At 24.8% G+C, this 17,519-nt stretch overlaps 1 protein-coding gene and 1 long non-coding RNA gene across 2 annotated transcripts; both read left to right on the top strand.

Moving 5' to 3' along the window:
- Positions 1-6,378: 6,378 nt before the first annotated feature.
- Positions 6,379-10,876, top strand: LOC126902551 (uncharacterized). Its single transcript, XR_007703250.1, has 3 exons — positions 6,379-6,495; positions 10,416-10,486; positions 10,552-10,876. It is a non-coding gene; the product is annotated as an uncharacterized LOC126902551 (long non-coding RNA).
- Positions 10,877-11,166: 290 nt separating this feature from the next.
- On the top strand, positions 11,167-16,848 carry LOC126902541 (uncharacterized). Its single transcript, XM_050679925.1, has 4 exons — positions 11,167-11,317; positions 13,052-13,229; positions 15,589-15,819; positions 16,486-16,848. The coding sequence occupies exons 1-4, from the start codon at positions 11,234-11,236 to the stop codon at positions 16,545-16,547; spliced, it is 555 nt and encodes a 184-aa protein (XP_050535882.1). The 5' UTR covers positions 11,167-11,233; the 3' UTR covers positions 16,548-16,848.
- Positions 16,849-17,519: the final 671 nt, after the last annotated feature.

Here is a 17,519-nt window from a genome sequence, read left to right as displayed (position 1 = left end):
TCACGAGTATGTCAAAAAACCTTATTTTAATTTAGATCAAACTATCAATTATTAAAAATGATTCGGAACTTCTGANAGGTAGAGTTTAAAATAATTGTGAGTAATGTTAGTCTATGATGAGACAAAAACAAGTTTTGACATCTATCCTATAAAAACTATTTCACGAGTATGTCAAAAAACCTTATTTTAATTTAGATCAAACTATCAATTATTAAAAATGATTCGGAACTTCTGACGATTACTAACCTATATCAAATAAAATTTTTTGAAGTGTGCAACAGTGTTTAAAAAAAAAATTTATCACGATAATTGTCTTATTATGAAAAATCAGATTTCAAAGCAAAAATATAACGTTATTTTCAATTAATCAAATAATTTAACAAACATGTAATATTCAAGTGAAATTTTAAATCGTAAAAATTCTAAAATTACAAATATTCATATTATGAAATTTATCAGAGTCGCGTCGAAACGCCTTTATAATAATGATAATAATAGTCACAATCAGAAACGATTTATACTTTTTCCCAATTAAACTTCTGCCCCACTGTACTGGGTTTTTAAATTCTATTTTTATAAATACAAATAAGAAACAAATTAGCTTTGATCCTATAAAAAGAACGTGTTTTAAAAAATCCGTTCTTTTTGAAATGAATTTCCTAGTCAACACTGTCTATTAGGCTAATAGAATAGACCTAAGTTTGGTCCTAAAAAGAATTGTTGTTTAGATTAATGTGGAACAGTTCACCTCAATTTGCAGAATATTTATTCTCAGATTAGTGCACTTGTCCTCACTAAGTATATGTTTCATTTTCCTTGTCAGAACTATATACTTCTATATTACAGTATTGCTATAATGTCAATTTTTAGTGTAAATTATAATTTGCTACTTACCAAATTTTTTATATAACAAATTTTGTGTAAATGGTATATACACACACGTGAAAAATCTTTAACTTGCAACAGTTCCTATTAAAATGTATAAACATACTTCACTTAATTTTTTGTTTATATAATATAACTTCACAAAGGAAAAAAGATAACAATTTTATAAAAACTCAAATATTATAAAATATGCAAATGTGCGAATTTTCTTTGACATTCTAAAAACATTTTAGGGGATAAACTAGGCAACCATTTAGACGTTAAAGATTGAATACAACAACGGACATAATAACGCCATTTACCAATTAGTTCATCAATTATTTGAAAACTATATTGGTGACAAACTTTTAATTAAATTTTTTAAGAACAAGATAATAATAGTACTTTTTGTTTACAATATAAGTGAATCATTTTTTTAAACGTATTCATTATAAATATATTTAGAAAATAATTTTCTGATACAAATTAAAAATATACATAATGTATAAATTTAAAACAAAAAAATATAAAAAAACAGTAGAACGGGGTCGTAGTTTAGTTGGGACAAGTATAGACGATATCTGACAGCGATATAATCCACACTATCAATTTTTGCCTTAAAATTTTGAAACTAAAAAATTTGTATTCTATAGTAAAAATCAAACTATTTTGAATTACTAATCATAATATTTGACCAAAAATTGAATAACAGAGGCAGTTTTTTGTTTTTTGGGGGTGTTTCTGGTCAAAATTCTAAAAACATATTGAGCGACCATTAAAATTTTGTTTAAAAATTTCAAATCTTCGCCTAATTAAAAATACCTATTTTATAGTATAAAAAAAAGCTAAAACGGTTCTCATTAAAATTTCGAAGTTTGACTTTTTTTGATTCAACAATAGATACTATTTATTGTTCTCATTGTTCGTACCAAATTCTTTGCTTACTAAACACTCTATATGTAGCTTTAACACAAGCAATATTTATAATAGCATCACTATATAATGTATTATTATTTGTCATTAAATTTGTTATTAAATGACTACAAATTTTTGATAAAATTATGATTTTTCATCACATCTATTGATTATGCGTCGAATGTATATTATATACCAAAACAGTTTAAACTGAAGAAGATAATGTTTTTATTATCCGCTCATACTTGCAAGTGAAGTGTCACAGGTGATTTATAGACTTTCTGTTAAATCATCAATCCTATTTTTCATTTACGTATTATATTATAAGATGTTGTATACTATACATTGGCGTAATTATCGAAGAGGTATGGATGTCATATCCCTTCCATTAAGTTTCTTATGCGTTATATCAACTTAAATATTTTTGTGGATGTTAAATTAATATTTTATATAGTTCTCAACCATTCTTCTATATGATAGTAAGGATTTCATTCATGTTAAATGTGTTCTAAACATTTTACATCTGACAGGTTACAATGTATAACAATAGTTTAAACAAAAAAACGTTGAATAGTTCTGATATGCGGGATTAAATAAAAATAATCTAATTTTCAGCTTAATATAAGTAGTATTAATAATATTTTCAGTATTGATGGCATATTAATAACTTTGTGATCGCTTTAATCTACGACTTAATTTAAATGTTATCAAAACGTTTGATAAAATTAAATTTTACCATACTATATCTCAATCAAACATAAAAAAGAAAAAACTTCATTCAGCAGTAGATGAGCTTTTAGAAACAAATAAACGAGATAGTGGTGATAAATCAAAATTATTTCTATATATAAAGAAATTTCATTTAATAAATATAATTAAATGGTATATTTTTGGTTACCTTTTCCAATTTTGGAACATTGTATAATGTAGTCTAAAATTTTGTAGATATTTTTGCAATTAATTAGATCAAAATAAAATAAAATTGTATTAGACAATTTTACTTTTGATGCATAAATTATTAAAAATAAATAAATTACTAAGAAATGATTATTGGGTATTTTATATCTTCGTGACTCACTCTGTATATTTTTTTATCGGTATTTTAAATTTAAAGTTGACGTAAAAAAATACGTCAGTGCACTCATAATTATTTATAATTGTTTTCTTGATTTAAGTGTTCATTATTTAAGTAAATTTTATTTATTAAATAACAATACGACACCTATCTTTCTTTAGATTAATCGTATCTGATACAAAAAAAAAACATAAAGAATATTTTTTATAGTACAGAAAAATAATTCATAATTATTGAGTTTATTATCACACGTTTATTTTTTTAAAAATCTTATTTTTATCATTCGAGCAACTTAAGTAAAAATATTTGAATAATTTTGAAACAAATTTAATTACAAATAAATTATAATTAAAAATATAATTTTGGAGTATTTTTAAAATATTTTAAATCGAAATTTGATTAAAATTAGTGAAATGTCTTGTCAATATTACTAATATTTTGGTCATTTATTAGTTTATTTTCAATTTCTTCCTGTAAAATTTTATGTATGAGGTATTAATAATTTGAAATTATTAGTTTTGCTTATAAAATATTGATTGATATATTTTGTGAATATAATAATATAATTTAGTTCCCTCTCTAAAATTTTTTAGTCTTAAATTAATAATATTTTTAATACAGTTTTAATTTTAAATAAGTCTATTTAGTATTTGAGAAATTATTAGAATTTTAGAATATAGAGTGGAAGAAGACCGCTGCAGAGTAATGCGTAATGACAAAAATAACATAACCCACACTTAATCTCCCATCAAAACTTTAAAACAATTATAACTTCTGAATTAATGGATTAAACATTTTCATAGACCAGTCATTTTCCTAATTAGATCATTTTTTATTTTATAAGCTTTTTAAATATATATGTTACTATTATAAAATAAAGTTGACATCATTAAATAGTATATAGGAAATAATTAAAAAAATTATTTTCATTAAGTAATCAATATACATATGAACCTAAAAAAAAGCCATAAAAAATGTTTATATAATTATTATTCTAAGAGAAATATAGTGGATAAAAGTGATTAACGAGTAGATATTAAAAGAATCACCTGTATTTAAGTTATCTCAATTCATCATATGCCATTGGTATTAGATCATTGTTTTATTTAAGGCATTATGCTCAGAGAGTAGCTACCCAATACACATTGGCTTAAAAATATATTCTAATCTATTATACATAATTCTAGAATAATATCTAGTTGCAATCTTTACTCTGTCCCCCGGCGCGATGTTCGTTAAAACAAAGACATTAAGGTCACAATACATTTTTATTATTAAATAAATATTTAAAGTCGGGTTGGATTTATTGTTAAAATAAAATAATTAAAAAAAAATGTTTAATGTTTAAAATATTAAATGAAATGTATATCCATAACAAGAAAAAAAACATTATTATTTAATGAACAAATAAACTTTGATTAAAAGCATTACTAAAACAAAATTCACTTTAATATTTCTAAGTGTCATTTAGTTTTAAAGGAAAAATATTCGAAGTCTAAATTAATTTAAAAAACGACTAAGTCAAAGAAAGTGAGAATCTTGAATAGAGTTTCGCAAATTTTGTGTATTTTGAAGTTACCCAAAAGAACGTGTTTGGCATAGATAATGGCTTTTTATAGTCAGAAGGGGGTGGTCTAGCGATCCCTAGCTTGATCTTGGTATATAATGCTTCCTATTCTATTTGATTAATACAATAGGGGAACTGCGCGAAGGCTTTACTTAAAATCTGTCTATAAGTTACATTGTATCCAATAATTAACTGTTATTAGCTTCAATACGAAGCTGACAAGGTATTAATTTTACTATAATGTGTTTTTTTTTTTGTGTTTGTCACCACTTTTTCTCAGCTCTAACTGAATCGATTTCTATGAACAATACGTCAAAAGATCACAAATGATATCTAATCGAAGACAATACTCTCAAAAATCAATAACATTTTCCTTATTCCCCATAAATGGGGAAAATCTCCTAAAAAAATCACAAATTTAAAAATCGCTAATTTTCTATATTTTTAAAATTTTTTTTTACTAAAACTGTTTTTCTAAAAATGATCAAATCAATATAATTTTTTCTTTATTGATACGTGAGATATTTACCTATCATTTGTAATATTTTTGTGAACATTTTACCTTTTACCTGCTCACAGCGATGGTATCAAAATGGTCGCTGTTTTACAAATATAAACTTTTTCAACTTAACTTTTGAAAATGTTCCGGAAATAATGATACTTTTATATATATCTTAAATTAAAGCTAATGTAATATACTTTATTATGGAAAAAATTGTTGGACATTATTTGTTTTTATGGTGAAAACGGACATCAAAGTTAATATAAAAAATACGATTTTTATAAAAAAAAATTGTTTTATATTTTTAACTTTATAATGCCATAATTGTTTTAAAAATGACCAAATCAACATAATTTTCTTTTTTAATGATATATAAATGATTTTTTAATGATATAAATCTCGATTTAATTAATTAAAAAGTAACTTTCACACATTCTCCATATAGACAAATAAAATCATTCATTTTTAATGTTTTTAAAATATTTATTGCCGAATTAGGTTTGATATGATTTTTGGTTTCAACTACAAAATTAAATAATTGCACTTTGTAATATATTAATTTTTATCATTATTTGTGCGAATTACTAAAAGTCTATAATATTCCAAATTTTCTGGTAACACTCTGCTCTATAAATCATAAATTTAAAAAAAAATTATTTTAAGTTTCACCTGAATTTAACAAAAAATTTTTACAATTATAATCAAATTTTATGATACACACAATTGAGTAGATATTTTTAACAACATTTTGTTTGTTTTTTTTTTTGGTTAAAATAAATCATTTAATAAATTTTGAATATTTCAATTGTTGAATATTTTTAAACACTAAAAATTATATAGAAATGATTACTATGATTTCTATTAAAGTAATCTATAACAATAAAAATGCAAAAAAATATTGAGCTTTTCTGATAAATTGACAGTAAATAGTAATTATAAAATTTCCTGACTGCAAGAATACTATTTCTTTATTCTCTTAAAATTTTCTATTGAATAATGTAAATTTCAAACTTGAAGTAGAGCTAAAAGTTATGGTAAAAAATTCAACTTTTTTTATTATACACTTTCAAAAAATCAACTTTGAAAGAACAAAAAATTGATTAAAAATTATATTTCTCACTGATTATTTTTAAAATATTAAAAATCAAAACCTGTAATAATATGAAAACAATTTTTTTGTGTTTAATTATTTTTATATCGTAATAAATCATTTCAAAAGAAATAGTAATAATTTCTATAAAAATTATTTATTATCAATAGTAAAAATAAATGAAACATTATTTTTAATAACGACAATATATTATTTTATATTTTTTCGAAATATATTATTAATCATGAACAATATTTTTTATGTTTTATTTGAATAGTACTCTTCGTTTAAAATATAGAATAATCATGAACAACATACTGATTATTCAAAAAAATGAGTAACAAGTCAATATTTTAATGAATTATGAAAATACAGTTTACATTATTAGAAATAAATTTATATGCAAAACTATTTCACAAAATATAATTTTAATTTAGCAAGAAAGAAACAAGAACAATAGATCACTGTTAAAAAAAGATCAAGTATTTTAAAAGATAATTTATTTTAATTACACAGCTGAAATATATACGTTACATTTTTTATATTTTACATTTTTTTTTATTATATTTTTTAGTTGTTATAATAATTTAATAATGGTTTATAAATAAAATGAACTCCATTATAAACATTTTAAATTACATTATTCATTATTTAATTTTGATTCTGGCAGAAAATAATGACAAATAAAAACCAAACCTATAAGTCATCATTATCACCATAGCCTTTATCCTAACTATTTTGGGTCGACTTTGCCTTAACGATTCGACGGAATTTTACATTGCTGTAGACCTGGCGCAACCTCATTATGGCTGAGGGAACTAGTATGGGGGCAATGTGTGTGTGCATACCTACATATCATTAATCTATCAAAAACAACACTCTTAATCCTGGTAATCATAAAATGGACGCCCATGATTCATAAAATATATACCATTTATAATAAATATATTTTTATAATATATATTTATATAATTATACGATTAAATAATTTATGCATTCTTAGACTACGATAAATTATATTTTTAGCTTCGACACAAAGTTTAAAAGCTATTAATTATTAAAGCATTAAAGCTAAAAAAATGCAATATTTGGTATTATCTTGTATTACGTTTATTATACCACTATTGTATCGAACAAAAACGTTATTTTGAGTACATTTCAATATTAATCCTTCGATCAAGGACATTCGTTAGCTTAGTTAAACAGCCATCTAGGTATTATTTATTATTTAATTTTGATATTCAACATATTAAACTAAAAACATATAAGATATTAGGTTTTATAAGGCGTAATTGTTTTAAGTTTAACAACTTAGATGGTTTTAGAATAATACCAGTATACTTATCAGTAGTCCAATCGACAGTTGATTATAACTGAATGTTATAGAATACTTTTCAGTATCATTGTTAACTTGTAACAATCATCCTAATTTTGATTTTTTTGTGATAATTTGCCTAAAATGAAATATATTCATTATTGTAATTTTTTCAAATATTGTAATGTGATCGCTATGTTATGTTCACTATGTCATTATTGTTATTTGTGTAATTATTTAACTGCATTCTTGCATACAGTGCGTCAAATACATTATTATTATCTATAAATCACCACCTTTAATACAATAATTGTACATATCATCAATGGTGGGCATATTAACTAGTTAAATAGTTATAGTTAAGTTGAAAATTTAATATTTTTATACCAAACTAATTAGTTTAAATAATAGTTAAGCTAAATTCAACCTTTCTTAAAAATGTGGTTGGGTTAAAAAATATCGAACGTTCCCTTATATTAAATAATATATTTATATAACAATCAATATAATTTTCTGAAATTTTTCAGGGGACATTTTTGAACGTAAAGGCTAATTACACTAGTGTTGCTCATTATAAATTAGGAAACCCCAAAAAATAGATGTATATATTAGTATTAATGTGATTTTTAACTGATTTTTTTAATAACAAGTTTTAAACATAGAACAGTAAAACCAAGATCAAAATGTACAAAATGAACAAAATAATTTTTGTTATTACTAATATTTTCTTCTTATTCAGTTTTAAAAGTTGAAAATCGATTCTTAGCCTTCCCTTGCATCACCGACCAATAAAAAAAAAAAAATTTTAAGAGATTTTAGCAAAAAAAATAATTTTAGATGAAATAACTTTTTTTAAACTAGTTAAGTTCAACAACATAACACTTATTTGTGTATATTTAAAAGAAATTAATATTTTTAACAACTTTTATTTCCAAAACTTCAGTCTGCAATGACAAAAAATGATAAATTCCATAAATCAGTTCAAAAACAAATGATGATTCAACTTAATTTGCTTAATAACTCTAACTTCTGTAAAGTTATTATACCTGAAAGTCTGGTTGGTTGGGTTAAAAGTACAAGCTGTAACGTCACAAATTCGAAGGTGGACCGTTTATGATTTTTTGTTATGTCTACTTATTTATTTTATCGCGCGAAAGAACCTTTTTCTGACACAGCGGTGTCAACCACTCATTATTTTACCGCTGACCGCTAGATAAGGCGATAAAAGAGAAATATAATTAAAATCGAATTGTTTATCGTATTGATCCCTTCCAAAAAGACTGGCCGTTATTGTTTTGAAATTGCCGTTAGATCGGTGTTGACTCTTCTCTATTCCTTCTTCTGTCATTGACCGTGCTAGGGTGCACACATTTGTTGTTTTATTGACACTCTTTTTACAATGATGGAGTAGAGCCACCAACGGCGAACGGCCAGGTCTTTTCGGCGAAGCATCCAGACCATCGGATGGGTCTCTTCGGAGACCGGGTATCGTTTTCTTTTTTATATTATATTTATGTAATGAGCTATATTTTATTAATTATTTTATTTCATTTTATTCTATTGTAAATTAACTTAATTTTGTTTATGTGTGGAGAGCACGTGTTTCCCTTTTCTTCTAGCCAACGCTAAGGAGCGAGTGTCCAGACCGCTCCTGGTGTTCTTCATTAATTTCCGATTAACATTAACGGATGTGTTCCAATACCGTCCGTGATGTTTGTAATATTATTTGTTTGTTTTGTTTAAATATTTTATTTTATTTGTATTGCCTTTATTTGTAGACATGGTTTTTGATGCATTCGCATTTTTGTCCATGTTTAACTTAATTTTCTTTTTTTAACAATTAAATTAAATTTCCTTATTAATTTCAACTGTAATATTTATTTTATTGCGCGAGTAACTTAATTACTCGCGTGTATTTCATTCCTATTCCTTAATCTAGACACGGGCTACGGTATGTTTTACATATCAATCACATACAACTTTGATTGTCTTAATTGTGTTCTATAAACCACGAGGCATTATAGTAATTTATACATATAACGACATATTAACTAAGATTATACTTTTAATTAACTTAAAATTAAATTCCACCTATGGTCCGGTAATCATATCTGATAGGTGTGACACCTCGCCTAGGTGGTGGCGACCCTTGCTACTCTAGCTAGTCGTTATGCAAGTGGCAAACCACGTTGTTGTTACAGGCCGAATTACTAATATAAAAGCCCGCTTGCAAAGCTATTATCAGGAACTAGTTAGAGGGGGAAAGAATAATCCGGAGCTCAGCAGCTTAAGTGCCCCCATCTAGAATTTTACTGGACTAGTCATGATTAGTAACAGAGCTTTTCTGGTTAAATTTTTTTTTTGCTCATCACTTTTGTGGTAGCGATATTTCCATCTCAAGATATCACCCCGGGGCCCATATAGGTCTTATTCCAGCCCATTTTTTTTCACACAGTCGACACGATGTCAGCCGCCCTGGAACTACCGTGAGGTATTGCTTATTCCAGCCCTGACTATTATGAAATAAAATTTAAGAATGTATAATTTCGCCATGCAAATTTCTGCACACCACCAGCATTTATTGAAATTTTACAATCACAATCTACCGGCAGAAATAAATTTTGTTGAATTTCTTTTATCAAATGAAAAAAAAATATAGAATATAAAGAAGAATTAGGAAGCTATAGTTAAACTTATTTAAAACTCTGATTCCTACGTGAATATAAGGATTTGTTTGAAGTTCTTGGTTGTGTTATAGCTTTGACCATCTTGGAGTGAGGCTATTTTGCAAATAATAATGAAAATAAAAATAATATTTTTAAATATAAATTAAAAATATATATATTTCTGCTATATATAGTATAATTTAGTAATCTTATATAATTATGAATTTATTTATATTTTTAAAATCATAAATACATTAAATAAATATATCAAAATAGATTTATGTGGAAATATCACCACACCGAGGCGTCCGCTTCCTATACACAATCCTCTAATCATATAACTAATCTAAAATAATGTATTTAAACTAAAATATTGAATGTGATGTAATCATTTAGTACATTATTTATTTTTAATTAACAGAAACCATTTTTGTCGCAAAGTGGGCAACTACATTTCATCACGAAGCACTGCCACAAAAGAAGAATTAAAATGTAAAGAAATTTACTACTATATGTATATATTTTTTGCATTATAAAAGTTTTGTTTTGGTGGTTAGGTATTATAAAATCATAATTTATTATTACTATTGAGCAACATTTACTACATTCAGATTAAGAGACAATTTCCAATAAACAGTTAAGAAGTTTACAATCTCATAACTGAGAAATGGTCAGAAAATACGCTGTAAAAAATTAATTTTTTTGCACAATAATGTTACAAATCCTCAACCATACAGTCCTATTATAAAATTTACAGTTAAATTTGACTGCCTTTGCACGATAATTGTACTGCTATAAGTATGATAAACTGTAATATTGATTTATTGAAACGTGTTAAGACGATGCATAAATGATCAATTTTACAAAAACCATCTGCCAAACGTCAAAGCTTATTAATTTATAGACTTAAATTTCAGTATTTAATGTTGACTGAATCAAAAGAATAGAAGTTTTTACTAGTATTTTGGTTACAATTAAATAATTATATAAAAAAAGGTTCTGCACATGTCATAAATAAAATGTTTACTTAGTTTTAAATAAGTATTATTAAATATTAACAACAAAATTTAATTTATTAAATGCTTAATATTGCTATTATAAAAATACTTTATATATATTTAAAAAGATGGCGTTTTTACACTAAAAACATGATATTGTTATAAAATAAATAAAATATCAATTAATCTATCATTTCAAGTTATCAGTTTTATTCGAGAACACCGATTTGTCAAACCAATAATGAATTTTTACTTTTTCATTGTTATGTATCTAGCAATTAACTTTTCAAATGGATTAATTTACGATACCCCTATTACGAATAAGGTAAAACGATGTTATTTCATTTTTAATAAAATTTAGTTGTTTAATATTTTTTAATTAGAAAATCCGTTTTGGAAATATCAAGATGTTAATTAAGGCGTAGATTATTTTTTATTCTATCTTACTCAGATATAAGATTTTGTGAAATAATTCTTTTTAATACTTGAAAAAATCATAGAAATTTTTTTTTTGTGGTTTTGGTACGGTTAGGTGTTTAGAAAATCAAATTTATGGTTTTAGTTAAAACCCGTTCTTGAACCGATAAAAACCGTTATTTTAAATTTTTTGTTCAAAACTTAAAATTTTACATTTTTAATTAATATTAGTGGTGGAATTACGAAAGAGTTTGGATGCCCTAGACACATAAATAAAAACAGTTAACTTTACACCAAAGCATATTTTAAAAAATGTTCACCGAGTGGCACTAATAAAAGTAAATTTTCGAATTGAGCTCTCCTATAAACCAAAAAAAAACTACACGGTTATATACGAGGGGATTTTTTTAAGAAAAAATCTGTTATAAATTCTGGATACATCACTAGACTCTATCACTAAGGATTTAGCTATATCAATCTTGTGACTAACGAGAAAGAAAGCAATATACTTCTTTAGGCCTAAAAGCACTGTTAGACAATTTATAATTTTTTAGTTTTTTTTTAACTATAAATATCTAAAAAAAATAATATGAACCTAGTTTTCTAATCATGAAGTTGAAAGAGTTTCAAAGATATTAAAAAGGAAAAACCGTTAGAAAGACATTTTGAAGATGCTAATTTACTATAAATTTACTGGTAAATACTATGTTTTACCAGTAAACAAGGCAGATCGATTAATTACTACGTGGCAATGATTTTTTACTAGGTGGCACGAATACTACCCACTTCATATGTTAAAATGTACTCTGCTGTATATTATTGAGTTAGAAAATAAATACTTTAATTGTTAAGAATTATTTATAACTTTTCGTTCCTTTATTATAAATTTAATAAGTAAATGAGTGACTGTCTGAGAACGACGGGCCATTTTCGTATTTACACTAAAATAAAACAAAATAGCTAATTCACAAATAACATATTATACGTGTATTGTAAGAATTTAAATTTACAAAGAAAATACGTATCTTCCTATGTAATTGGCCCAACAGTTTACAGCTGCTACGCAATCACGATTTTTGTCGATTATCTAAAATATTCATTTGGCTATTTTAACCGTTACTACACATCGATTCGGACTGAGACAATAAGTGCGTATAATAAATTTTTTTAAATATCCAATAAGACACGATATGTCACTATTAGAACAATAATCCATATTAATATCACTATATATTTGACGTCAACCTCATTTATGGATTTCGACTTCTTTTATGATATTCTATTTATAATTTAAAAATTATAATTTATATTATAAAAATGTATTTTCATGTAATAACTATAAAAACCTTAAAATGTATGTTTTTTTATCCATTTGAGTTTTAGTTCCAATACAGCTTTAAAAAAATTTAAATTAAGCTATTGGTCAAGTTGGGTTTGTGCATATGCAATGGGTTTTGGGTTATTATCCGATCCTATCGGTTCGATCTTAGTTCCTAGATTTCTGATTAAAAAAACAACATTTGTTTATCAATAATGATAAGAATATAGTTTATTTTTTAAACTAATTAATTGTATTATAATTAAATCCAAAGAATTTAAATTTAGTATTATTATGACTTCTAATATAATTTAATGAATGAAGGATGGACAATTGACTTACAATGGCAATCTTTGTATGACTAAGCTATTTCATGATATCAGAGAGAATGACATTGGAATGAATTATGCAAAATTTTGTACGGTTTTGAAAAAATATCAAAAGATACACTGTTTAAATGATACCAAAATTCATTTATTTTTCGTTGGCATTGTTGGAAACAGTAAGTAAAATTCTACTTATAATTAAATAAGTTAAGTTTTATTTTCAACAAATACAATTACAACTGATTCTGTAGATTTAATGTATTTGTATATTTGTTTATTGTATCGTTCGAGGAAATAGGTACGATAAAATTTTGATTTAAGATTTAAATATGAAGTTTCATCTCGTATCTTATAAATATATGTAACCACAATTTATGCATACTAATATAATAAAAATTGATCACTAGTGACTCATTATTTAAAATTAAAATTATATTAAAGATATGAATTTAAACTAAAAAATATTCAACTCAAAAAGCCACAAAAAAATTGCTAAAAAATCGCGGAATGGTATTTCAGGAACAATGCCACCATTATCAACGCTATACACATAATGACATCCCAACCAAAAAACTCTCTTATATACCTCTCCCTAATGAGCATATCACTAAGTAATATTATCACATTATGCCAATTTACACAAATTTAATAATGTATTTTTCAATGGACCAAGATCCTAATTAATTAAATTGTTCTTATTTTTAAACATTTCTATTGTCTCCCTTATATTAATTTCTTTGCAATTATTTACATTTATAATTAGTTTTATGGTTTTGAAGTTATTTTATGTAAATAAATGTTCAGCCATATTAGATTTATCTTTAAACCTGACCCTTTTTTTTATTTTTCAATCCCTTGGTTATCTTAACTACTGGTCCTCCGGCATGGGTGATTAGTCCGTCGCCGGAAAAAAGGATGGTGACACTAATTACTGAACTGATCTCTTGCTCGTTAAATGAAGTCTTCCGTGATCGAATTTCGAACCCGAGGCAGTGCGTGTCAAGCACTGCCGTGTTATCGAATCGGGGACATCGTCCGCTTCAATAAAATCAAATAAGAATAAAAAAAGTGTTATGTTAAAGCGTACTAGACTGAAAATAAAAATTAGATACAAAAATTTGTGTTGTTCTATACATTTTTCAAAAGGTTATAGCAATTTAAAGTTGAAAATTTTAAATCGAAAATTTTAACACAAAAATAGCATTTTTTATATTACGGTAGCCGTTTGCACGTAGAAGATAAGTCGTTGGGACAATTTTGTTTTTAATTTATAGTACGTATTATAAGCTTTAATTTGACATATGTTTAAAGGACGCCTAATTTCCGGAACATTTTCAAAACTAAAGTTGAAAAAGTTGAATTTTGTAAAAAAGTTGTTATTTTGAATCCCCTCTTAGGTAAAGGATGATCAGATTTTCAAAAATATTATATCAAACAAAAGGGAATTAATTAAGGTTTCAATGTCAAAAAGATTATTTTGATTTGTTCATTTTTCAATAAGTTATGACAAATTTTAGATAAAAAAATTGAAAAAATGTCGAAATTTATTGATTTAAAAAATCGTAATTTTATGGGGATTTTCATTATTTACGGGATTTTATAAATATTCAATTTTTGAGGGTAATGTCTTCAACTAGATATGATTTGTAATCTTTTGACATTAATAAATAAATACATTATGCTACAATTAATATCTTCTCAACTTTGCATCAAAGTTAATAATATATATTCTAAGAGTAAAATTTACAAAATTACCGAATTTTGAATCCACAAAAAATAGCTTTACTCGCTTTGTAGCTTAGTAACAAACAAGGGGACCTAGTGTTAGTCATTAAAGTTGTGCCCCCGCCACCATGTAAAAAATAGTTCCGGCACCTCTGGTAGGAATTATATAAATTTAGCTGTAATAATTAACACAATTAATTAATTAATAATAGCGTTTATGACGCTAATTAAATATGAATTATAGCTAAAATTTTTTATAAAAAGCTTAGAAAATTTCATAATGCTTCTCGGGTTTACATTTTCAGTTTTTAGTTGCACTCATTTCACATTTCAAGTCATATCTAAAAGAATATAATAAATAATGTTGAATAGAATAGGTTATGTAATTAAAAGATTTAGAAATTATTCGTAATATAATAGTATTTAATATAAAATATCAAATCATATAATATAAGAGATGTACAACGGCAACGGGTCACTTTACTCGATAGACGGCGAAACTACGACTAAACTGTAAACATGTATACAATAGGCTGCATTGAGTAAAACAACATAATCGTAAAAGAATGTGTCCCTTTGACCTTGTACTATACTAACATAAGTAAAAATACATTAAACTGTTATCTTAAATAATATTACTGTACCCAGTGTGTTGTTTAATAATATCAACAAATAAATATAATAAATTGATTATATTAAGTAATATATAAATGTTGGTTATTGATTATTATGAATAATAATATTATTAGTATTAAAATTTTACTTTTAAATAAAAATGAATTGATAATACTTATTTTTTATTTCAATAAGCTGATGGATATATGACGGAAGTGCAATTTTTAAGTATAATGGCAATAGTTCTCCATCGAGTTGAGATTTTTATTGAGAGATTTTATAATAGTTGCCTCAAAAATAATGTGATGACTAAAATTGAATTAATTGATGCTTTTAAACAATACAAAATCAATCTTAATGATTCTACAGTTACTGAATTAATGAATCAGTTTGCAGGTACAAACGTAGAAAATATCTCCTACACAGGTAAAATAAATATTACGTAAATAATTGTTTAGACTTATACTACCCATCCGAGGTCAATGTGATATCTTTCAAAAAAGTTTCTTAACTCCAAGATTGATAGTTAATCCGTTGTCAGGATTGTGAATGGGGTATCTCTATTTACTGAATTTATTTATAGTCAGCGTCATGAAATTTCACTTTTAGGACTTGATCTTAATTTGTAATAAGTATTTCTAATTTTACTTGATATAAGATAAATTTTCACTAAATAAAATTATGTATTAGATATTATTTTAATTAATTAACTTTTAAAATAAATTATTCAATTTAATATACCTCATATTTTTGCAAAATAATTTTTGATTACTTACCAAGAAAAACAGTTAAGTGGTCAAAATATTTTAAAAACGTGTTTCAAAAACTTTAAAACATATCATTATTATAATTTCGTAATTTTAAATATATATTTGTGTATAGAGACAATTAAATTGAGTGATGAAACATAAAAATAACGAATCTATCCCCTTATTTTTATTATTATCAATAAGAAGTTATAGCTAATAAAAAGTTATTTCATTAATGTATAACGCCGAATCATTCTGTATATCAAATAAAAAACTGATATCTACTTAAATTTGATCAGTTAATGATATTTTTGTTAATTTTTTTAAATTTTTTCTTTTTTAGTATTCAGAGATATTTTGGGGTACTTACTACACAAGAACAACCCTACAAAACGACAGTCGTAATGTTCTCGTCACTATCATAATATGGAATAACAGTGGACATCTCTGTTTGTGTCCACAATAATGGATGTTTATTAAATCTTTTCATTTAAAATTATTAACACTTTTATTTATAAATTCATATGTTCAAAATAATATGATTGTTTTTAAACAAATAATTTAAATAAATAATTTGGAGAAATATTTAACATACAAATGCTTAATATATTATAATACACACGATTCAGACATGAGTCAATTATTAGTCATTTTTAAAAATCACTCTTTAATAAACTTATAAATAAAGGTATTGGTTTTACTATGATGTGTTTTTTTTTGTGTCTGTTACCACTTTTTCTCAGCTCTCACCGAACGGATTTCTTTCAACGATACGTCAAAAGATTACAAATTGTATCTAGTCGTAGACATTACCCTTCAAAATTGAAAAAATTTCCCTCGTTCCCCGTAAATGGGGGAAACCTCCAAAAAAATTACAAATTTAAAAATTGCTAATTTTCGAAATTTTTTCAATTTTTTTTACTAAAAACTGCCGTAACTTTTTCAAAAATGAACATATCAATATAATTTTTTTTTTATATAGATTTTTGATGTCTTTACCTATTATTTGGTATATTTTTTTTGTAAATTTGACCTTTTTTCTGTCCACAGGGGGGGATTTAAAATGACAACTTTTTCACAAAAAATTAACTTTTTCAACTTAACTTTTGAAAATGTTCCGGAAGGTCTGACACTTTTATATATATCTTAAATTAAAGCTAATGTAATATACTTTAATTTGAAAAAAAAAAATTTGACCTCTGGACTTGTCTTCGTGGTGAAAGTTGACATCAAAGTTAATAAAAAATTACGATTTTTGTAAAATAATTTTTTTTTATATTTTTAACTTAATAATGCTCTAACTTTTTCAAAAATGAACATATCAATATAATTTTTTTTTATATAGATGCTTGATGTCTTTACTTATCATTTGGTATA

The sequence above is a fragment of the Daktulosphaira vitifoliae genome, unplaced genomic scaffold (genome assembly GCF_025091365.1).
Source record: "Daktulosphaira vitifoliae isolate Bord-2020 unplaced genomic scaffold, ASM2509136v1 Scaffold_3, whole genome shotgun sequence".
In the NCBI taxonomy this organism is placed as follows: domain Eukaryota; kingdom Metazoa; phylum Arthropoda; class Insecta; order Hemiptera; family Phylloxeridae; genus Daktulosphaira; species Daktulosphaira vitifoliae.
Note: the sequence above shows the minus strand (reverse complement) of the source record. Positions and strands in the feature narration are given on the sequence as shown.

Coding starts and splice junctions, on each gene's coding strand:
- LOC126902541 (XM_050679925.1), top strand. CDS start 11,234: ATGAATTTTTACTTTTTCATTGTTATGTATCTAGCAATTAACTTTTCA. Junction 11,318..13,051: donor ATACCCCTATTACGAATAAG/GTAAAACGATGT, acceptor TAATGAATGAAG/GATGGACAATTGACTTACAA. Junction 13,230..15,588: donor CGTTGGCATTGTTGGAAACA/GTAAGTAAAATT, acceptor TATTTCAATAAG/CTGATGGATATATGACGGAA.